Source organism: Phalacrocorax aristotelis, chromosome 4, assembly GCF_949628215.1.
Source record: "Phalacrocorax aristotelis chromosome 4, bGulAri2.1, whole genome shotgun sequence".
NCBI lineage: Eukaryota > Metazoa > Chordata > Aves > Suliformes > Phalacrocoracidae > Phalacrocorax > Phalacrocorax aristotelis.
In genome coordinates, this window is record NC_134279.1 from 16,588,541 (window position 1) to 16,613,562 (window position 25,022).

Here is a 25,022-nt window from a genome sequence, read left to right on the forward strand (position 1 = left end):
ATTCATGAAAATTGGTCAGATGAGTACCTCAATTTAAATTTGAAATGTTTGTGAATTAGTATATCGTAAAATAATGTATAACTTGTATGTTCATTAGTGTGTGTGTTTCTACAGAGGCAAACATAGGAATATATTTTATGTGAATATGTGCAAAATGCAAGAACTTTTATAGAATACGTAGTAAAATGCTAGGGACTCTTATTTTTCCTCTTAAAAGGCAAGCACAAAACCAAGGATAGTCACTGTTATCTTATTCAAAACCTATTGAAGAGTAAGGGAGATTTGCAGAGTACAGTATTAAATTCAAATTCTTAATATTGGAAAAGAGGCTGGCTGTGCTTATACTTTAAAAATTGGAACATATGAGAAAATTAAGTAATTACTTTTTAAAGCTTTAATACTAACTGTGATTTCATCTCTATAACTGTTTTGATAAGAGGAATATAATACACTGCAATGTAAAATAAAGAAGCTTGTAACTGAAAAAAAAGGAGAAAATAAATAGCATTCCAGGCGTGCAAGGAATAGTGAAAAGAGCACTACATTCCTGATGGTGCTTTAAATGCAAGGTCGTCAGCTGTAAAAATAAAAACAAAGTTCTGAGCAGTGCATAGGATAATTGAGGAGGTGTTTTCCCATTACTTTGTTAAAAACCTCTAGTTACTTTAATCATACCTGCATATTCTTCTAACAATATGAATAAATCTCTTACATGTTAGACATCCCCCCACCAATCCTGGAATGAACTTTTAGAGTAGTGATCTGTCTCTCCTCTCCTGAGCCTTGCTGCTTTACCTCATAACCATCCTTCCCATGTTTGTTTTGATTTTGCTACAGTCACAGGAAGGAATGAGGTTTGTGCTTTAGCGTGTTGGAGAGCAATTTTTGAAGATGTAATTAACAAATGTGATTAATATAGTATTGGATATCTAAAGCAGATCTGCAGCTAAGTATTTTGCTAGGAACAGCATATTGTTATCCTTGCAAACAGGGAAGGATGCTCAGAAAAAGACGTGCGTCTCAGCTCACGTCCTTGTGGGGATGGTACAGCATGTGCACTCTGTGGAAGTTTCCTCTAAGATAAGCCCCTAGAAATGGCAGACTGACCTTCTGTAGTGCAGTGGGCACAAAATCTCCTCAGTGCCTGTACGTAATAAATGGTGTGATGGAGCTCCATGTGCTTTTGACACAGAGGGGGTAGTAAACCATCTTTTGGAGTGAGATTTTGTGCTGAGACACTGAACAAATTCATGGTGATATTCCCTAGATAGAGAGGGCTGCCTGCTGGCAACAGATACAGGAGTTCAATGTGTAAACTCTGATAAGGATGACATGTAATTTGTGTTACAGTTTGACTGTTAATTGTATATAAAGCAGCAGCCTTTACAGATCTTGCACTGAGAGCCCTTAACTGGGAAAAGTAAATCCATGTCATTAAGAGTATATCCTTTAAGGAGGAGGAAGGTAACTTTTTTTGAATTAGAGCATTCAGGGTGCTTTTGGTTTTGAATACTTCCTTTTAGTATTGTGGAATTAGGCCAGCAGTCTCATTTGGTTTTGTTACAAGACAAAGTTTTTCCCCTATCATCGCATGCAAAATGTCTCTCTCATCTACTTAGTGCTTTTCCTCTTATAGTTAAGTATGTTGAAGTGTAATAAAAGTAACAGCCATCACAAAATCTGTCTACAAGGGGATATAACTGAAATATTTTAATAACTCAGATTTTGGAAATATTAATGACTTTTCAGCAAATTACAGTCCTATCCATTTGCTGCAGAGAGAAAAATACCATGACATTTTTTGATAAATCAGGGCTTTTTGAGTAAGTACAAGTAAAAGTCACTATGTCAGCATAAGTTTTGTATTTTTTTTTTCCCCTTGGGTGTGGTGACATAGAATATTCATGGCCAAAAAATTACAGTACAGTGGGGCAGTTACATTTTTTTAAGTGTTACAGGGCTAAGTATGAGCTTAACAGTTACAGAGTACAGGTTGGGGTTTGGTTGGTTGAGGTTTTTTCCAGTGTGTTTATTGTATTTATAATTGTGTGGAATGGTGACATTTGTATCAAAAATTACCAAACAAGCTACTACAGTATGACAATTTTGCAAGCTCTATTAGATTAAGGCAAATGTCTGTCTTTTTTTTTTCATTTTTCTTTTCTTAGTATGAAAGCAAGGCTGATGAATCTATTATCTTTCCCTCTAGATTCTGTCAAAAAATAAGTGATACTTGGTACTCTTTATTCAATATTAATTTCCCAATCTCTTTATTTGTATAAAATACTGAGCTACAGTACTGGAATTAATTTAAACTTGTAGTTTTGCACCTAAATGTGGTCTTATGATGAAATCATGGATACTTTCTGTTTCTAACATTAGAGAAGTTACCTACTTCGGTAGATGTAAACGTTTTGTAAAAAATAGACAATCCAGAGGCACTTGGATTTGCAACTTATTTTCTAATTGTCACTAAATAATGCAGCTATGTTGGAGTACTAATTTTACGACATTAAGATCTGTCTAACTGAGGGTATTCTGATATCCCAAGGGTATGTAATCTTTATAGTAGGGTGTTTCTTGGAAGTGATTACAACGTTAAATTCAAGCAAAACTAACTAGTTGAGTTGTTTCTTCTGTGGTGTGTTCATATAGCTAGCAGACAGAAGCCGTGCTGGAAAACACCTGTACAGTTGCAGTGACAAGGTATTTTCAGAGGGACGGAAGTGTGTAATCGTCTCTGAAACTTGAGAGGAGGGCTCCACTGCCACTGCAGTGCAAATGGGATCTGGCACAGAAAGAATCGCTGGACCCAACTGGTGGCTGCTTAGTCCTTTCCCCTCACCCTGTGCATTTACTTGATGAGTCAAGTTAGGGAACTGACCTGACAGGAAACTACCTTTTCTTCCCTGGATTTTTACAAGAGTGATTCCCTGAGTCTGCTACCTCTGGGGCCGTAGGAACATTAGTGGCAGGAGAAAGGAGGCAGTGGGACCAGTTTGGAGCAGGCCAGACCATCCTAGCGGCAGCCAGCTGCTGTGGAGCCATAATCATAGACTGTGACCTCAGTTTGATGATAACAGGGGAATTAGGATTTTAATCGAGATCCTTTAAATGGGTTGGAAACATATATGGGGGGTGTTGTGATAAGAATCATGGAAGTGAAAAGTTCAACCCTTTTAGACTTAAATGACTGTGTTATCAAGAACACTGTCCTCTGGGGAGAAAATGGCTGATGTTAAAATAGCATGACGATATACCAGTTAGTATCGTCAACTGCCACTGATTTCTACTGTTGTTTTAATGTAATATTTATGTGGTTTCTGTTAAAAATACACATATGTATTTCTTGTTTTGGGAATGTCCCAATTACTCTTTTGGCTGTTTGACCACCTTCTGTATATGTTGGATGCAACATCATTTACATTGTCCCTGGATTGCTTTTCAAATGCAGATCCCAAAGCCAAAGATTCCTACTCCAGAGAATGCAACTTCATTGATATCTGAAGTTGTGTGTCCTTATGTAAAAGTCAGTTGTTTCTTCTAACTTTGTGCTGAAATTTTAAAGCTGCTTCATCCCATGTTCCTGGGCAACAGTTATGACTTCTACCATTTCCCCCCCATCCTCGTAGTACTCATAGGGTAGCAATCAGATACTTCAGGTGCAACACTTCCACCTGAAGAAAGGAAAGTCATTAGCGTATAAATATGAAATTGTTACAGGCTTTATGAAAACATCCAGAAATATATTCTTGTAACCCTAGTGCAGGGTTATATGATCTGTATGGCTCCAGGTACACCAATGCTATTTAGAAACTGCTTTTAATCATGGCTATTACATGTAAAAATTTTTCTGATATACCTTCTTGTCACTTGCACTTAAGCAATCCTGTGCCGAGCTGCTTTTCCTTCCCTACAGAAAGTTTTCTAGGCAGATAATACTTGGAAAGTAAGAATTAAGTTTTACTTTTTAAAATTATGGCTTTTTTTACTTGACAGATTTCCATTTTTAATTATTTTCAAGTCTTATGTTCAAGTCTTCTGGACACTCCTTGGCCCTGCATTTTGAACCTAAACATAACTGTTAGTACTGCTAGAAAATTCTTACAGGAATCCTGATTAAAGGATTTCGATAAAGTAGTTAAGATACTAGTTAGGTTAATGTCTTTCCTTGGCCTATGATTTTTGCATTATGGAGTAGGGAAACTAACATAAGAGCATAACCATTCATCTGAAAACTGTAGTCAGATTTTTTCTATTGGCTTTTAAAGAGATTCCAGTGTTAATTTCCTGGACTGTTTGTAAAGCTGCAGAATATTTTGATTTATTTTGGCTGGTCTATTTTATATTTATTGCCAAATGGCATGTTCATAAAATGCAAAATCATACAACGTAATGTCTCTGGAAATTCTCTTGGCATGCTCAATCGAAATTACTTTAACCAGCTCTATCTGAGTGCCATTTTCAAAAAGAACTGAAAAATTACTAAACTGAATTCCAACAGTATACACAGGTTTGCTGGAAAGAAGAATAGATAAAGCATATGTTACGTGACTTACACAATAATGGGTTTCCCTATACAGTTTGCAAATAGTGATTATAATTTCATGTTAATAAGATGCAGGAAAATGTGCTGGAGGAATAGTGCTTTGCTGCTTTTGTCACAGTTTCATCAAACTGATTTTGTCAGCACTGGAGCATAACCCTTGCCACATCAGTTTGAGTGCTCATTAGGCAGCCGATTTGTCTGAATCCTCATTAAATTGATTAACTCATTTACTTATGGATGATGACATGTTATGTGGTACAGGAACGGTGGTTAGAGACTAGAATCAAGACTCATGTTGACTTGCTTAGTATTCAATTGTTCATTTATTTCTGCAATGAATTGCCGCATTCAAGTACTATAGCATCAGTGATTTACGTTTTGCAAAAGTGTGGCATCAGCTGAAGGGTTGAACTTACATTGTGTAAACTTGCACCTCTATTGGTAAACTCCAGACAGCAATTTAGAAGCTTCTTATGTTTATAGCTTGCCCTAATTTCCTATTTACTTCACTTGGGTACTAGACTTTCTCATAAAGAACCTAAAAGGCTCTCTTGAACATCTGTTTTAATGTAAATTAAATAATGAGAGGGAAACAAGTAGAAAACCTCTTCAGTTATACATTCAGAAGAGGGGAATGTTGTTAAGAGAGGATACTTAAAGCAGTTTTCTGAAAGCTAACTTTCAGAAAAATGATCAAAATGAAAAAAAGAAATCAGTTGATGATTTCGATCAAATTCTAAGTATGCACATAGTCTAGAAAGCAGGGATTTTAAAATTTGTTATGTTGATATGCTTCTAATATTTTAAGGAGCTATCTGGAAGTGCTGACTGCATGCAAGTTATGCTGAAAATTTGAGTTTTGGATGCCAAGTACAATTTTGGTCTTCATATGTGAAACTAGAAAAGAAAGTTTAAGCATTCAGGTTTTAGCAAATAATCAGTATTTTTGGTCTAAATCAGTGACTCTGCAGTGAGTGGATGGCAAGCATATTAACTTGTTTATGTATTTTTGAATCAAGATTAAATGTAGCTTGGGATAGCTGAAAAAGTAGTTGAGTACTTCAAAGATGAAGAAGCCTGAATTCTTGAGTGGTCAAGTTATCTTTTCAGTAAGAATTGAATTTGCTTATTCCAGGGATGAATGTGTTACAAACACAGACAAAGTAGTGTGAAGATGCCCTATGCTTTGAAGCAGAATGCTTTTTGTATTGCTAGGGTGCAATACAAGCCTAGTCATGGACTGTGGCAGTATCAGAGAACTGTAGTTTGCAAACACAGGCCAGAGATCTTCCGCTCTAAATGTAGAATGAGAAACAACAGAAAGCTACATAGTGGCCGAAGTAGAAGAAAATGAGAAACAAGACATTTTCAAGGACCAAAGGAGAAATTTTCAACATGAAACCAGCAGCTATGTCAGCAAACTGTTGAAGCTTTTAGAGGCATGGCATTAGAGGAGTGCTTTAAGACAGTTTCTAGAGAAATGCACAGCAGAGCTTCGCATATTAATGAGTAGCTTCTTTTTAACTCTTAGAGAAAGGGAAGCAACTGGAGAGGTGCATGACTGAAAACCAAACTAGTCATACATATAGGCTGGTCTGACTGGAGTGTTTTACTAAACCAAAGTTTTAGAAGCATTCCTTTCAGTGATAGTACTGGCTTAAGCAGTCCTCAGGTGCCATTGGATCACCTTGTTACCCTCCCTTCCCCAGGTGTTCCTGGGAAAGTGTTCTGAGTGGTTGTTTTGAGTGGGGAAGGGAGTCAGACTAAAATAACTCTCAGCATCTTCTTCACCCTTTTGGCTTTTTAATTCACCTCACCCTAGGTTACTTTCTGTCTGAATCACTTATTCGACTTCAGGTTACTGCATGACCTCAAACATACTACTGTTAGAACAGAGGGTTTGGGGTAGCAGTAGAAAGTGGCTGGGGATGGATGAGATGAGGTGCAACAGGAGCTGGACAGCCACTTGCAAAAATGCTTGTGAAACTGCAGGTTGAATGGAAGATGGTAGAGCAGGAGGGAGGAAATACTGTTTGAATGGCTTGGGAAACAAGACAAAGTTCTAATGGACAAGGGAATTGGAAAAAGGTAGACCATTGAGGGAAATGTAAAAGTGATTTTATAGCTTTTTATAAGTTAATTACAGCTGCATGTTTGTGCTTTGCTTTAATGTAAAAATAGTCATAACTTCAGATGACACCGAATTGGTGTCTGCTCGAGGGTAGGGGGGATCTGCAGGGGATCTGGACAGGCTGGATCGGTGGGCTGAGGCCAGTTGTATGAAGTTGAACAAGGCCAAGTGCTGGGTCTTGCGCTTGGGTCACAACAACCCCATGCAACACTACAGCCTTGGGGAAGAGTGGATGGAAAACTGCCTGGTGGAGAAGGACCTGGAGGTGTTGGCTGACAGCCGGCTGAACGTGAGCCAGCAGTGTGCTCAGGTGGCCAAGAAGGCCAACAGCATCCTGGCTTGTATCAGGAATAGTGTGGCCAGCAGGAGTAGGGAAGCGATTGTGCCCCTGTACTCAGCACTGGTGAGGCCGCAGCTTGAATATCGTGTTCAGTTTTGGGCCCCTCAGTCCAAGAAGGACATTGAGGTCCTGGATTGTGTCCAGAGAAGGGCAGTGAAGCTTGTGAAGGGTCTGGAGAGCAGGTCTTATGAGGAGAGGTTGAGGGAATTGGGGTTGTTTAGCCTGGAGAAGAGGAAGCTGAGGGGAGACCTTATCACTCTCTACAACTACCTGAAAGGAGGTTGTAGCAAGGCAAGGGTCGGTCACTTCTCCCTAGTAACAAGCAATAGGACGAGAGGAAACAGCCTCAAGTTGTGTCAGGGGAGGTATAGATTGGATATTAGGAAAAATGTCTTTACTGAAAGAGTGGTCAGGCACTGGAACAGGCTGCCTAGAGAGGTGGTGGAGTCACCATCCCTGGAGGTGTTCAAAAACAGTGTAGACACGGCACTTCAGGGCATGGTTTAGGAGGTGTGGGAGTGTTGGGTTGATGGTTGGACTTGATGATCCTAGAGGTCTTTTCCAACCTTAATGATTAATTTTTTAAAGCATTATTGTATCTACATAGTGTAACATTATTGTAAGTGTTTATGGTAATAAAAATGACTGTCTCCCTTATTCAATCTTCTTTGAATAAAGGTAGGAACTTTGATGTTCTCAGGCTTCTTAGAAGGTTAATACTAAGTTTCCGTAAAATTGATATGAGACAAAATGTGGGAAAATTCCTTTTTACTGTAATATTTGCATGGTATTTGTGGTTATATATATTTATCCTGATATGCAATTTCACTGAGGAGCAAGTCAAACTAGTCTCGTTTCATTGAGATAATGACCAAAGTGGAAGTTAAAATTTTTCCATGGGGATGCAAAAAGAGCAGAGAAAAATCTTGTTCCCCTTCTGTAGAAGGGATTCCTGTCACTAAGTTAAATAGAGCTAGAATTTCACCCACCCTTTTACATTTTGGCAGGAACAACTCCAAATGTGTGTCTTTTGAGAACTTGGGAACTTTTTTACTAGAAGGGCTTTTTTTTTTTTTTTTTTTTTTTGAGAAATGTAATTTACTTTAGTTAACTGAGATATGCCGGTATTTGGAATGATGATGAGAGTTCACAAAAACAAGTTTTGGGACTCATTTCAATTAGTGTTTCTGTGGAATCATTTTAGGGTCATAGAACATTTGCAAAGTGCATGTGGAACACAGTTAATATTCAAACAGGAAATTGGTGGCCAGAGTTAAATTACTGGGCTCTAAATTTTTCTACATCCACCTATTTTCCCTCTTCACTTGCTCTGACAGTTATAGACCGCTTCTCTAATGGGGCTTGCATTTGAAGATAAGCCTGTATGTAAACAAAATAACTTTTCTTAAATGGGGAGCCATTTCATCTGCAATAATGTACCAATTCATAAACTATCAGAAGCATATTTAAAAAAAAAAGATAAATGGCCCATTGTATAACACTTACTATTAGGCAGACTAGATGTCCCTGTGTTCTGGGAGATAAGGCTCTTGTATTATTACACCCTAATAAAATGAGTTAATGTTTTGGTATCAGAGATAAAAGGACAGTTGGATATATTTAATAACCAAACTGAGAAACACTTAATTTTAGTTGTCTGTAGCAATATAACACAAATTCCCCTGTAAAACAAATTGCACTTTTGGAATATACTTTAATGTGCATTCGACAAAGGAGAAAATGAGGTGATTGAAGTTCAATTTGTAGCGTGTTATTAACCATTTCCACTTGACTAGATGCGTAAAAGGATAATGGATGAGGGTTTTATTATTGCCTTTCTGCTAAAATGAAGTGGTGTAAAAGATAAGGTGATGAGATTAATGAACATACGGAAAAGGCGTAATCAATCAAACTCCAACCGGGAGATGAGATGACAGTACTTAAGATTTGCAAGGATACGTGTTTTAAAAGTGGATTTTATCAACACCGACATTTTGTTTGGGTGCAATGCTGAGAAGCAGATACTTGCCAATTTTAGTTATTTTTTGGTAGGTTCTATATGCTACTGTATATTTGAAGCTTCAACAACTAATATAACGGATTAAAGTTGATAAGTATTTTTAGTTTAAAATCCACATTTTAAATAAACTGTATAATTATTATATGAGGACAAACAAATACAACTTTGGTCAAGCAGTTTTGTTGATCAGTTTATCACTTCTTCACTGGTGGAACATGCTTAGGTGTGTCTGGGTGAGTTACTTTTAGTCTTTGTGCTACTGCCTCAAGTTTTGCATCCAAGTCATTTGAGTAGCTAGTTTTCGTGTACTCAAGGCAAAGTAAGGAATGCTTTCCTTGCCCTGTAATAAGTGCTCAGCCATTAAACTCAACAAGGTTTCAACTTCCAATTCCTTGAGTAGAAAATTGATTTTCATGTAGAGATTAATCTGCAAACGTTTCTAGCTGTAAATGTGTTCCTCCTTGTAGGGTGTCATATTTTTATATTTCAGATCTCAAATGCATTACTTCTTTCCTCTGACACATATCTTAATATTATTAACCTACTTGAATATCTATATTGCCAACGTGTTATGGAAAGAATTGATTACACATATTTTTGATTTTCACTGATGTGAGATCCCAAATTGTTAATGCTTGTTAAATTTTATTTGTTTGAATTGTTAAAAGGCAAATACTCCAGCTGCAGTTACTCATAGAGAAAACCCTCACTAACCTAAAGGTAGGTCTTCTCTCTTAAACTACACCTTTTTTTTTTTTTTTAACAAAAGAACATCGAGTTACAAACTGAATCACTTAAGAACTGAAAATGCCTCTGCAAAATCAATTTTTCCCATGCCTTCAATTTCCTGCTCTTTTTAGAAAACATATACCTTTTTCAAAATGTGGAGCTGACTGAGAAGGGAGCTGCTACCCAGTTAGGTTTTTTTCCCACTTAAAAGATTTAAGAAGGGCTCCCACACCATTCCTTCAAATGCAGTTAATTTACTTGATAAGAGTTGCCTATGGAAGCGCTGCCTTAAGTTAGTTTTGTAAATGAAATATGTACGAGCAGGATAAATTGCTGTATTTTCTCAAGGAACAGTTAGTTCTTGGCAGCACTTTGGGCAGGATGGATAGGATATTGCTATGAGGTTAGGTTTGTCTAAAAAAGCAATTTAAAATACTTTTTTCTCTTTTGACTTCAGCATTTATGAAACACTGTTACGTATTGGCTGGGTCCTGGCGCTTTGTAAATACTCCCACATTAGACTTGGCTTTTTCTGGCTCTTAAAAAACTTCCAGTTGTGCAAAACAGCATCATGGATTTGTAAGATAAATACATAACACAGCCCAGATTACAATTCTTCACAAGAGCTGATATTTTCACATAGACTTACTGCCCTCTCTCCTCCTGTCATCTGCAGAATTCTTTGATAGGCTATTTTTTACTGGGCCCTCAGGAGTAGCAAGTTTTAGATTTAATACCCCAGGGGGAATGGCAAGGCAAATCATGTTGTTGGATCAATTGTTCAGCTATCCCCAGACTGCTGTCTGTGTATCTGTTACACTTGAATCACATTTCCAAGCCTTTCTTATCAATCATTTGGACTAGAAATGCAGTTTAATTTTCTAGTGCATTTTTAAACTGAAATTAGGGTTATGTTCTAGTTCTGTTACCCTAGAATCCTAGATGTGGTTGTAGTCCTCGCATTCGCTATGTCCATGGCTTGCTTAACCTTGGAAAAGGGTCTGTACATGTAGCAATACTTTAAAGCTGAACTTAAATTACTGTATCTTACCATCTACTATGATGAAAAACAGCAGTTATTGTATAAAACCTCCTCTTCACATTGCTTTTTGTTCTTTACAAACACGTGGTAAGTTTTAATCGGTTACAGTATTTCTACAGGTGTTCTTAAAAGAGGAGATTCTCCCTTCCAGTCACAGAATGTAGCAAAACCTTTGTCACTGACCTAATTATAGTTAGTTCCTTTACCTGAAGAAATTAATCTACTTTTAGAGATATACAAGATAAAGGTAAGAACACAGATACAGAATATGAGGTATGATCATGTGTGTCTTGATTAAAAAAACTGCATGCAGGGGACATGTCCCCTGATAACTAAGAACAATTTCTCTATGTTGTTGTCATACCTGCATAGTGCTTCGGTTTACAGTAAATGAACTAGTAGTGAGTGAAGAAGCACTTGAGCAGTGGAGTGATTATTAGCAGCACTGTCCATCTTCTGTCCCAACTTTTGAGAGGAGGAGGGAAAATTTCTATAGCATTAAGTACTCTACAGGTCCTGGGCTATGGGGCAACCACCAGGCATCCCAAAGAAGGCAAATGGATGTAATTACACAGCAGCCCCTGCAGCTGCTTCAGTTTACTCAAAGGGGAAGTGGTTCCTGCAGCAGCCTAGAGTCTGTGCAGCACAAAGGTGGCATGAAGCCATTTTTGCATTCCCATCCCTTTGCAAGCTGCACCTTCTGTGCCATATCTCTCATAAAACATAGCACAGAATCTTTTAATGTAAACTGCTGGATTGGCAGCTCTGGAGTCTGACTTTTCTCTTTGCCTTCAAGAGGCACATCTGTTCTTCTGTGTATGGGCTGGGCTTGGTTCCCATTAATGAGCTGATCAGATGCAGTCTTTCATGATGACTGGTACTCTAGCTTCCTGCCAGATGTGTGGGGGTGTTTTTTGTTTTTGTTTTGTTTCTGATGAAGGGATATGAAGGTCAGCTTACAGGTCATCAAAAAGGAAAAAAAATCCTTCTTTTTGGCATTGAAACTTATTTTTTCATTGCCCATTAGCTTTCTCCTCCTCGCCCATCTTCTGTAAGATCAGATGAAAACGGCAGACACTGGACAACTGCCAGTATTGCAGGTGCATTAGTTCCCTTCTTTCTTGGTTGTAGTTGCTGCTCCCACTTGCACACACTCTGGCTGGATTGACCTTTGCTGGATATATAGAGAAGCAGCCTGTGGGAGAAGTCATGCCCTGAAAGTGGTAAAAGAGGCAGGTGCAGGGCACAGCAGTGGGAAATCTAACGTGACTAGTCTGATTTGCTGTTCAAAATAGGAATTTGAAGACACAGTTATAGCAAACACGAACCTTATGAACCTCAATGGCTAAATAACTTTAAGAAACAGGAAAACAAAGATAGCTTCTACATTGTTTTCTGTGCTCTGCTTTTGAGATACATACTCCGGTATATTACCTTTCACCATATCTAGTTATACTGCTGTGGATATGAACTGCTGTGAGTCATTAATCTGGCAATTGTCCTAGTTTTCAGACTCTGTACTTCTTAGAGATCAACAAATATAGTCTGATAAAGATTATCTCCTAGGCTTTTCTGCACTAGGAAATTTATAAAAGAAGAGGGACCAACCGGAACTTTAAAGTTAAAAAACCCAATCTACAACATGTTAATACATTATTGTCATAAAAAAATGATCTCTGATTGATTGCTTTTCTGACTTTCTCAGGTACTTCCATCTTTTAAACAAGAGAAAGGTTTTAGGGCTTGTTTTGAAATCCCTTAAATAGTTTAGAGAGGTTTTTTTGTTACAGTAGTGTTACAACATCATGGCATATATTTGAGCCACCAGTAGAAAGAAGATGAGCAAAGCACAACAGCATAATGTGTTCAAACTTGGAAAGGGACAAAGTCGTCTGCTAAGTACTGTAATTTTAATTGTTCCAAGTTTATCAAATATTAGAAGACGCTTCTGTTATGCAAGCAAAAACCCCATTTTTTTTCCTCAGAATTAGGAAAAGAGTGGCCTGTCCAAAGAGACTCAAGTCTGATGGTGTAGGAGAGAATAAGATGACAGTAATTCCCACAAATCAGTTTTGATTGTCTGAAAAACAGACTGACTGAAAACTCAAACTGATCTCAGCATGAGTGATTAATCATAGGTGATGAGGCTGCATCCGTACCACTTGCTTTCTCTAATTTTGCTTCAGTTGTCTTAGAGAAGGAACAAAAAGAATTGGTGCCCTTTGTTGCATAAAATCTTTCCAGGAAGAAACCTGATCTTGAGACCCTTCAAAGGTACCCTGTACTGGAGAGTTCAGACACAGAATAGTTAAAAACAGTCCTTGCTGGTATTCTTCAAGAGTATTTTAAATTCACTTATTTCAGAGACACACACCTGGGTATCTTCCTCATAAACGACAGCTGAATGAGTCCTATGTTGTCTTACTTCTATGAGGAAGTTTTCTATATGATTATTTTAAATACATTGGCAAAATTTGGATCGTGGTTGTACTTATCACCTCAAAAACATACATCTGTTTTTTGCTTAATGGTAATACCCATTGCTAGGGAGTATATTAAAAACCTTTGAGGTTAAGTTTTAAAAGAGTTTTTGTCTTATAATGTCGTTTCAGTAATAAAACATTTCCATAATGATCACTTTCAGATGATCACAACCTGAATTTGTATCGCCTTTTTTGTTAACTCGCAAGGAGACAGGAAGACAAATTAAATGATCAGTTTTCACAAAGGCAGAATTCAGAACATCTAAAGATTCCTGTCCTTTGTCTTTTAGTTTTCTGTATTAACAAACTTGAAAGTGAGCTAAGTAATGACGTAGTAACACTTGTGGTGATACAAAGTTATGTTGTGAGCACCAAACTAAGTGGTCCAGATACCTGCTTCTCAGTTGCATAGGTAAAACGGTGGCAAATGGAGTGTCTCCACCTAATTTTCCAATATCCTGTCTCATGTAGTGTAGCTAGCATGGAATGCACCACTGCACCATTCATTACTACAAAGGCTTAATATTAATAATACTTTATTTCAGCATTTTTGATCCAAATTCCATGACTTAATGTGATCAGCTTCTTTGACAGCTTCTACAGTGAGAAATCGTTTCATTGAACTTTGCTCAGTGATGCTTAAACTCTCTTCTTGAGCTTTTGCAGGTAATGTCATTTTTTCAATGTATACAAAAGGAAATCAACAAAACTAGCTTTTTTAGTATTTGCACTGTGTATGTTTAACTGATGGAATTCATTGACACATGAAATCATGAAGTTGTAGAACTTAATGCAGTTCACAGAGGGGTTATGGAATCTGTCAATCTGTGTGGATGTCAAGACTAGCCAGAATTGTACTTATTAATTAGAATGGATTTAAAGCACCCTCCAAATTTTAAAACTTATGATCTAGTGAGGGAAAAAAAGGGAAAATACCCGCTGCATGGTATACTTTTATGCATTCTCTCATTCATATTTTAATATGTGCACATATGTACACACGTGTGTGGTTGTAACATGTGTGTGTACCAATGCACTTTCATAAGAGTATTTTCAACCTTAGATAATTTAAGCAAAGATTATAATCAAATCTAGATCTATACAGACCCACTCACGAGGCATAAACAAAGCGTGATTCTCACTTCATTGTAGAAGGCACAATGCACATCTCCGAGTTTCCTTTATAGAATTTATGCTTATGACTATTCTGAGTTATTTCTGTACAATTAAAAGATAGTTATGATTTGTGTCTGTATCTTTGTACTTACTAGGTATATGAAGTCTATGTAGGTATTAACACCAATGCTATAGCAAATAGCATAAACAGGTAACCCCAAAAGAGTAAAAACAGTTGCCATTCTCCTTTATGTGTATGGATTATAAACACTGACATAAATAAATGAAAGTTGGAGTAATGAACTTCCAGGTTAATGCATGTACTTCTTTCTTGATGATCTCCATATGATCTAAAAGTGTGTCGTGGGGTTTTTTTTTGCAACATGGTTTTGCAAATTGCATTGCAAGTCTATAATGAATAAAGCGAAAATTACTGAGGCAAATGAAAAGAGGATGATTGGCTAGAGAGCTGCCTGTCCAAAATATCACATTAAAAAAAATCCTGTCAGGATTTTCTGTTTTCTTATATATCTTTTTGCTGCTTGCAGCTGTTGCATTGACATTTCTGGAGTGCATGGTTTGTGGGCTGGGTTGGTAGCCACGCTGCTTTTTTTAGTGTGTCTGAGATATATTATGGGAGATTGCTTTAGAAAGGCTGCCCTTGGTAGTCACGGTAATAAATTATTGCTAATTCTTACTTTGTAGCATTTCGCATCTCAGGAATTGATAATTGAAATTTGCATGCATGTTTATTGGAAACACACTGCGACTTGCGACTACCAATTTGTTTCACACATGTCAATGAACAACTCATTGATTACTGTTTACCTAGCCTGTTCTTGAGTTAGTGATAGAACCTGAGGATGGACACAGAAGCTGAAATAACCACGGTTTCAGAAGGTGTGAGCTGAATAATTTGTAAATTGTTATGATGACAAACTGTCCCAGATGATGTAAACAGTTGGATGAGCCTTTTGTATCTACCTCTTGATAAGCAGATCCTGCTAACTCTTAAATCAGAATGTAAGAGTCTCACTATATTAAGACATCAGTCAACTCCTACGAGAATCTGTGAATTCTTGCAATTCTGGCTCCTTTTTACCATAAATAAGCCTGCTGTCTTATTTTCCAAAGAAAGGCATAACTTCACATCCTTAACCTTGCGGGGCTTGGACAGCCACCCAAAGCTACATTCATTTTCTTCTCTTTGAACTTCGGCTTTCTAGGCTGCATAATTTAATGTCCATACCTGTGTTTAGCAATCAGATTTCTTCTTGTTCTTTGGGTTGATTAAATCTTGTCTGCCAGTGGTAATGAACTCCTGCTCTCTATGAGTCAGTGGGGTTAATCAAAAGGGGGAAAAGAATTGTTTGTGGAATACTGGATGCAGTAGAAAAGAGTAAGATAGTTGATACTATTTTTGCTAACACTGTTCACAGATTTATGAGTCCTTGTGAGGTGTTTAGAATGTCACAGTCAAATCAGACAAATTCTGAATACAGGGTCCCCCAGTAAATTTTTTTCCAAGTTAGATCGTGATAATCAGGGAGGAGGTTATCTGTAGTTAATCACTTTAAGAAAATCTGCATTGCATGCTTTTTTTCACTTCGAAATATACTTTTGGTATCAGGATAAAGAGAGAAAATGTCGTTATGCATTCCTCTATTTTAATCATCTGGGAAGTATTTTTCATGACGTTACATGTGTACTGATGTCTGGTCTGTGACAGTTAGACTTTATTAATTTCCAAACAAATGGTGTTTTCGCTTGTATGTTGCATATATAGTATTTCAAAACTGAATAGATCTAGAAACAAAACTAAGTCCTAACTAAAGATTAAACTATTTACAGGTCCAGAGGCCTTAAGGTATATGAGGCTAGTATAAATAGTATACTGTGAAATAGGAATTTCAGTTTCTGGTAAATCTGTCTGTCCCCAGCAGCTTCAGATAAAATAATTTTATCCTTCCAGAGCACATCAATTTGCTAGTCAGTGGTTCATGTATCAAAGAGCATTCTGTGAAAATATCAATATCATTGGTTAATATAAATGAAATTAATTTTTAAAGCTGGGCTAAAGGTTGACATCTGAAAAATTGCATTACTTTGCAGAAGAGAAATTTCTGTCTTCCAGTGAAATTTCAGGTCATAAGGGCAAGTAATTTTCACTATCTTCAATGGGAACCAGTGAAATATGAACTTCATTGTCACCTAGCCCCAAAGCGATAAGATAAAATGAGCTGATACATCATTTGCTGTGGTTTTATCATCTCCTCCAGTAATTGGAAGAGAAAACATAAGAGTCCTTTACCACCCCCCTCCCCAATCCCTTCACCACCCACACCCAGGCATAAGCCATTTTGCTCTGATCGATACAAAGGTCACAGAGTATTTATTTATTTATTTAATTTTTTTATGCTGGGTAAAACTGTCTGGTGGAACATTAAAGTAATGAATATGTTTAATTGAGTTTGTCACCCATGAAAATGCTGAACAGGATTGTATAGCAGACTGTGTGTGCTCACAGGAGGGACTGGATGGGAGACTATTACTGTTTGCCTGTGGATTTCAGTAGCTGATTTTATAAATACCTGAGGTTTAAAATTAACATCTTATTCGTTGTTCTCTTGAGAAATCTAAGATAAACTAATAAGCACTGTGATTAATTGAAAAGCATTTGGATATTTAAAATTATTAATAATCTGATCTAATTCCCTATTAGTTTGGTTGTACCTGGACGTATTTAAACAAAGAGCAGAGTAAGACCCTTTCACTGTGAATCCTGCAGCCAGGAACTAAATAGTACCTGGACGATAGGATCTGAGGATCCTCAGTTGCAGGGCTGAGACAGTGGTGGAGATCCAGGTTCCTCATGAGCTAAGAGTCAGATTTTGTAACCTCAAAGTGCTCTAATTTTGCCTTCCTGAACAAAAATGACCCCAAATGACAGACAATGCTGCTAGAAGAATGTATTTATGGAGTTCATCTCTCAACTGCAGTCAAATTTAAATGCAAATTAAATGCTTTATTTTTTGAATTTGATGGGGGTTTTGTTGTTTGGGTTTTTTTTTGGTCTGGTACATCATAACCTTTTCCAGAAATATACAAATGTGCATCAGCTTTTTAAGTAAGCTATTTAGTTTTTATTTTACTCATGGTAGTTAAATCGGCTGGCACATTAACGTAATATAATTATTCAATTACTGTTTCGGTTCTGTAACCCATTTGCAGACTTAATTACTTCTAGCCTATTCACATTTTCAAGATCAATAGTACTTTTCTCTGAAATAAAATAAAACATACGGTAGCTGATTGGTTTGCTTAAAAGGTAAAGCAAAATGTTCATTTAGTAACAGTAAAATATTACTTTTCTAATTCAGGAGACAGCTGGAGTGATGGTATCTTTTAACTATTGCATGTAATCTTTTAGGAGAGACATTGTTTATGATCAACATTTGAGGAGGGTTTTGAAGAAAGGGTAGGTTGGGGCATTTTTTCTCAAAACTGTAAAATGACAGTATAGCTTCCAAGTGAGTGTTTTAATGTTGGGAAATTAGCTGATGTACAACTATGAATCATGAGGAGAGGACTTCTTTATGTATGATCTTAATTTGTGATCGCACTATGCTACCTGACTTTTCATGCAACTCTGATTTCAGAATCTCCTCAGAGTGCAAATTGAAGCTGGCTGTTCTTTACTTACTAGTTTCTTGGGGAGTTTCTTCCAGCGTGCGGTGTCAGGGCCTGCAGCATGAGTATGAGGACTGATCACAGGTTTAGGCCTTCATTTCTATTACTTGAGGTAAAGAAGGGTCTTCATGCAAAGGTGAAAGTAATTGAGTATTTTTAGTAATGTTATCATGCCATCTGTTCATCTGGTGTTGCCAAAGTCTAATCACAGAACAGTTTGTCTAATGAGATTTTTGGAACCGTAGAACTTTACAATTGGCTCATTTGTTTATTTTAAGTATTTTAAAATGGAATAGTAGACTCTATAAATTGTCTTTCCTCCTGTATGGTGCATTATCTTTTGAAATAAATGAAATGTGCAGTAGATTAAATTTCAGTCTGATGTGTCAAATCAACTGAAATTCTATAAATACTTTTTCGCATGGGGAAGGTGGTACTATTTGTGCAGATTAAATTAGATTGTACACCCTCATTAGTCTTTGCTTCACAAGTTGTTCCAAAACTGGTGGTGACAAAAGACAGAAATAAATGAGTTGTTTTTAAACTCAACATATTGTACAATAGTATGAAGAAGGTAGTTGTTCTTAAAATTCTTAAGTAGAATTCTGTGTTGTGTGGCTTACAGGTGAAAACAGGCAAAAGCAAAAATAGTTTTTGAAAGTTGTAATTGTGATAATATCAGAAATGGTAACACTGATTTAAAAAAAAAAAATCCCTTTGCCAGAATAAAAATGCTGAATTTAATTTGACGTATGAGTCTGTTTCTGCAACTAGGAGGTTCTATTAATAAAATCAGATGTTTGACAGGGAATAAAAGGTTGAAATGGATTTTCATAAGGTATACTTAGTAATACACATGAAAGAAACGTGTTTGTCTTCTGGACCTTTCATCTACTATAGGTGATGTGATGAGCAGGGAGCAGTGGTAATGATGCCGTTTCCATAGCAACTGGTTCATTGGCAGGCTAGACCTCTGTCTAGGGTGCTGTCAGTGTGCCTGGAGTTTTAGAGAACAGTGTCCCAAAGAAGGTCTGCTTCCACCTAATCCAGTTTTAATTGAACTCCAGAGACTTTGAAGTGAAGCTGCAGACCAGGCAGACACTATTCCAACTCAAAATGAAGGCCTTGCTTGGCTAGGCCTCAGCTGCTTCTCACTCCTGATAACTTCTGTTAATGAGTGGTTTAAAGAACTGTTGTAGTGGTGCCTGGTAGTGTCTCTGCAGTGCAGTTCCAGTTCTGCTGTAAATCCTGTTATGCTGAATTCAATAACTTTATCATGGCTGTACAAGGTGCACAATGTAAGGTGCTATTTTCAAGTTGGTGCTTTTCCTTCCAATTTTGAAGACGTTGCGTGCATCAAGATTTTGGCCATGGGCAGGGTTTCAACTATCACAAAAAATGCTTGCTTCAAAGGGTAAAAGTAATGCTTGATTATTTAACTTGCTGATTTTACTCACCGTATCCATGTAAGAAGTGTTTGAATTTGCAATACACAGACTGATAGTGACAAGCAGCCTGTTGTGTTTTAATTGTTACTACAGAAAAGCAGAGGTCATCACATTTCTGTCTGTCTCAAAAAATAATCATTGAAATTATAAGCTCCAGTTTAAAGATTGTAAGATGGGTGAATACCAGCAAAAGTACTAAAAGATTTTTGTACACAAGCACTGCAACTTTGTTTCCTTTGTTACTTCTTTTGATGTTGTGCTCTTTAAAGGATATTCGTATACATGAGACAAAAGCCAGTGTGGTGGTTCTGAATAGCACCACAGAATTATACAAATCTGCCAATTAGTGTGGATGGGTTATGGATGTGGTATGGAAAGTGTCAGCGTGGCCCAAGTCTGCTAGTTCCCCAGTTCCAGAAATGATTAGCAACCATTGACAATCTCTGGTCCTTTCATCGCATTTCTAGAATTCCATATCAGAATAATTATTCTTTTTTTTCCTTCCCTTCCGTGTGTGTGTGGGTGTTGGGAGAGAAGTTGTCTGTGGCACTTGTATTGAGAGAAAGATGTGGGATTAAGTAAAAACAAAGAAGGTGTGGGAGATGGTTTGCCTTGTATGCTCTCACCTTCTGTGCTATCTGCTTTTTGTTTATCAGTCTTATTTGCTTTTAATTCACAAAGGTGGTACGGTGTTTTATACTATAATGTGTAGTGCTTTTATAACAGTGCTTCTGCTCTCTGTGCTACAAAAACGCAGGTTATTTGTGAATATATGCTACAAGCGAGGCAAAATCCTCCTTTGTTAAAGAGATATAAACAAATGATTGGGTTCATTAGCAGCTTTGTTACGTTAAAGGCTTGAATTAAACTTTTTTATGCAGAATATATTGCTCAAATGAAATTGTAGTAAGAGTGTTGTTAACTAGGATTATATCTGATTCTCCTTTTCTGTGATGGATTCCTTTTAAGTGCTTTTGTGTTTGCTAAAATTAACAAATCTCAGATTTTCCTTTGCTCATGGTTTGTTAATGTGAGGCAGAGAAATGTCCAGTCTCGCTGTCCCTTAACACTTACATAATTAAGCTTTGAAATGAAAAGGAAAAAGTGAAGCAACAAAGAAACAAAGTGGCTGAGGACTGAAAATGGGATTAGTTTGAATTGTGAAGGCAGACTAAGCATCTGTGTCTGTCAGGTGGGATGACAGGAATTGTAACAAGTTACTTTGACAACCGCTTACTCCATAGAGAGATTATGCTGAGTTCATTTGCAGGTTTGTGTTTAACCTTAGCTGACAAAATGATACTTAACCTCTTATACAGCCAACCTTTATAGTTCCAGAATTAATGAACGTTGCCTTAACGATAAAGGTAAGGGGCATTTTTTTCTTTAAAGACATATTTTCCTGCTTATTTGTTACAGGCCTGTTACTACAACGCTAAAGTGAGTACAGATGCATATAATGGCACTAGCAATACATTTCAGAATATGTTTTTATGCTTTGCTGAAGTGCCAAATGTTTCATAATGTTTCTGAAACTCCCTTCATTCTGGAAAATAGGCAGTTGTCTTTAAAGGAAAAAATACAAGCAAATTTTTAAAATCCTTGACATGAGTAGTTGAATTTAGGACTTCAAAAAATCCATTATAGGTTCATAACATGATTTGAAGTTTGAGCATATTTTAATTTTGCTGCAGGTTTTGCGTGTAATTGGCAGAATCCATGATTGTGGGTCAAACAGTTTCCCTTTTACAAGATATTACCTATACTGACAACATATTTAAACATATTAAACATTCTCTCTCTGTCTCTTTCTACTAGATTCTGGCATATACAGAAGGACTCCATGGAAAATGGCTCTTTTCAGAGATTCGATCTATCTTTTCCCGACGTTATCTTTTGCAAAACACGGCACTGGAGATATTCATGGCAAATAGAGGTACTGTGATTTTAGAGGAGTGGCAAGTGTTTGTTTGGGGAGGTGCATTGTGTTTGGCTCTTCAGTCATGTCTTTTTTGGTATGCATTTGTGTAGATAGCAGAAGTGCTTGGATTAAGTGTCTCAATATTTAAGTTAGCATATTTTTGTAGTTTAGTTTCTCCTTTTCATTTTTTTCCATGATAGCTGGCAATTAGCAATGCCTCTCTTTCATTTATATCCACGTTCATTTGGCATTCTCTGGAAACTCTTGTTTAAGGCATACCTCCCTGTAGTCTGTTATGCATGAAGGGGTTTTTTTGTCCCTTTGGAGGGTTGATAGTTGTTAGTTATACACACCAAGAGGAACATAGCGAAAGAACTTCACTACCAGATTAGACCATTGGTTGGTACACCTTCATGCTTTATCTGTAGTAATAATTTCTTTCAGTTAGACCCTAGCGCAACTCTAAGAAATAAATGTGGATTTACCTTGTTTATGAACATTTTTTTCATCCTCCCTTTTTCTTCAGTTCCTTTTCCAGACGCACATATGTACTGTGACAAGTCACTCAAAATATAGTGCGTTGAGACTTGGAAAATTCTCTTCTACTATTTTCTCCCCCTAAATTTTATTTTAAACCAGGTTATATGATGACTCTGCAGTTCAAACTAAGATTCTTCATGTACTTTTAGTGCTTTTATACTGATAAAGACATTTTGAAAAATAAAGTAGGTCTTAAGATGACACTTTAAAATGTAAAACATTGTTTTGTAATGATAGGAAATGTTGTTGTCCTGAAATCAATAAATGTTTCATAGGAAAACATGTTTTATGCAGTTAGTGTGCTAGTCCAAAAAGTTTTGTCTGAGCTAAATATGGTCTCTAATCTTGAATGTGGCTGGTAAGTATTCAGACACATATCTCGCGGATCTGAAGTGCATACTGTCCAACAGAATATTAATGATGTGCATAAACACCTTCCTATTTTGGAGCCTATAGTTGTACGCTGTCAAGTCACAAATCTCCACTGGCCTTACCATAATTAGATTGTTGTTTAGATTTTTAGGTTGCTGTTTCATAAGTGTCATTGAATGTTTCAAACAAAATACAAAGATAATATTTTGAAGAATATATGTTGAAAATATCTAGAAAGGAAACTAGTCAATGTGAGATCCAGTTAATATATAAACTTTTTTGATCAGTTCTAGACAGTCTATGCATATAGCTTTAACTTCTATTCAGAAAGGAAGACAAATGTAGACCTTATAAGATTTGTAATGGTGACAACTTCTGTTGAAATTCCTGTTAGTGGTAAATAAAAGCAGTTCAGGAAATTATAAAAAAATATATCTACACTAACTTGAAGGAAACATCTAATCTTTTACCTGTTCAGCACTTAAGCTTAGGGTTAAATTTTATTTGGCCAGAAAGGCTAAAAGAAAAGGTATAAAATCATGGCATATTTTAACGCTTGTGTTCACAGTGGGCGTCATGTTCAACTTCCCTGACCAAGCAACAGTAAAGAAAGTAGTGAACTGTCTGCCTCGGGTCGGTGTTGGTACTGTCTTTGGACTACCCCAGACCAGGTATTTTATAATTTGAGTTATCTGTCAGTTCTGAAGAGTTCTTTTTTCATCAATCCAGCCTACATGGTTTGAAGCATTTACACCTACTGGTTTACAAAACATGCACATCCTCACCTACCACGTCTACATACTGTTTGCAATGTGTTTGCATAATAAAAACTTTTGGATTTGAGATTTTTTTGTGATCTCTAGAGGGAAGATAGCTTCTTTTTGGGAGAAAGACTAAATCACTTACCCTACTTAAGGAAAATAGGTTTCTTTATGCTTGCCAACTCACTAAAATTTAAGACTGATTTAAGACTGGTTGTAGGACTGATTAGCTTTTATGGCAGTGTTCAATTATATTAGCTTGACTGTAACATCCTTGAATCCTCTGTAGTATTTAAATGTAGATGAAAATGATAGTTCCTTATCTGAAGGATATTGTAGTGATGTGGAGAACAATATAAGCTGAACAGCATGTGAAGAATTGCTATGGTGTGCTTTGTGTCTTAGCTTTGGAGGATTGTTCAAATTTACATCCTAAAACTGAAGCACATTATTCAGTTTGCTACATCTTTTTTTTAGATTAGGGCTTGATTATCAGATATGCCCTGGATGAAGCACAGCAGTGCAGTTTAATGATCACTGAGCTGATGGAAATAGAAGTTTCTGAGGTATATCCCCTCTCTAGTTGGATTGGTTACCTCTTGTATTTTAGTGAATTATAACCTATTTTTAAGTAGATTAATTTCTAAATTTTTAGAAGAAACAGCAACCCTTAAGGAGTATCTTGATTGTTGTTACTTTAAATTTTTTATTCTTTAAAGAGTTTTGCACACAGAAATGGCATTAAAATAGTTGGGGATGTTCTGTGTTTTGTAGCTTACCTTTTTTTAATGAAGTCCAGAAAAAATTGCAATTATAGCCACTCTGTAAGAACTTAAGGATTTCTATTTACAGAAGCAAATTATTGTGAAAATTTTAAATATACATGGAAGTATAGACATATTTGTTCAAAATTTCACATCCATTTATATTGTTAAATTTATTTACAGTATAATGCAGTTCATTAAAACAATAAATACTCAGTTACTGTAACTGTTTTCTTTAATTGTTTGCTAATACCTGTAAAGATTTTTGAACTAAAACTGTATTTGGGGTTTTTTTCCCCCTAAATGATGTCGTTCTGGTATTTACAGATGTTTCTATTATGAACAGAACGGTCTTGGGAATTTTATGATAAGCTCTTCTCTGCTTGATTTATCACTCCAAGGAATGACTCTATAGTCATCTTTTACAAACATTAGGAAATCTGGCATAAAATTCTAAAAGTTTAACTGAGTTATTTATGACTAACTCCCCAACACTGTCCAGAATTTAAATCTCAAGAGGATGGGCTTCATAATGAAGTTCTATCATCTTATCATTGTTTTCCTTTGTTCATGAGGGATTTAAAAACCTCCCCTAAAAGATGACTTTATTCTTATGTGAAAATCTGAAAGTCGTGTAATTTTCTTATTTAATGGTCTGCCATCTCTCTAAATCATTAGTAACGTATTTCTGTAATACATCAAGCCTTCACAGAGCAGCTAAATTTGCACAGCTGTAAAGGTTTCTGTTTGAAAGCTTTCAAATCTTGACATATGCAGCTGTCAGATGTTTTAAGTCTTTTGTTCTTATTAGATTATAAAAATTTTAAAATGAACTTTGAGTGTCCAAAATAGCCATTTGATCTTCAGAGAAATCTAGCATAGAACTGGTAAAAAGAATATGTACAACTGCCACTAAAATTTGGATAGGTAAAAAGGAAGACCCACCAGGTTTTCTCATTAGATTTTTCCAATTTTGTTTTTTCCCAGACGCATTTCTTTGGCTAGTCCACGACAGATTTTCAAAGCTTCCAATATGACCCAGCGATGGCAACACCGAGAAATTTCCAACTTTGAATACCTGATGTTTCTAAACACTATAGCAGGTAAGGCAAATTA

At 36.5% G+C, this 25,022-nt stretch overlaps 1 protein-coding gene across 1 annotated transcript in view; it reads left to right on the forward strand.

Annotated features, from left to right (window-relative positions):
• LRBA (LPS responsive beige-like anchor protein) overlaps nucleotides 1-25,022 on the forward strand; it is a 419,175-nt gene that overhangs the window by 258,216 nt on the left and 135,937 nt on the right. The window contains exons 41-43 of the mRNA XM_075090413.1: nucleotides 21,367-21,484; nucleotides 22,950-23,052; nucleotides 24,894-25,009. Of these exons, the coding sequence (XP_074946514.1) occupies nucleotides 21,367-21,484; nucleotides 22,950-23,052; nucleotides 24,894-25,009 (337 nt within the window). The remainder of the gene's footprint in view (nucleotides 1-21,366; nucleotides 21,485-22,949; nucleotides 23,053-24,893; nucleotides 25,010-25,022) is intronic.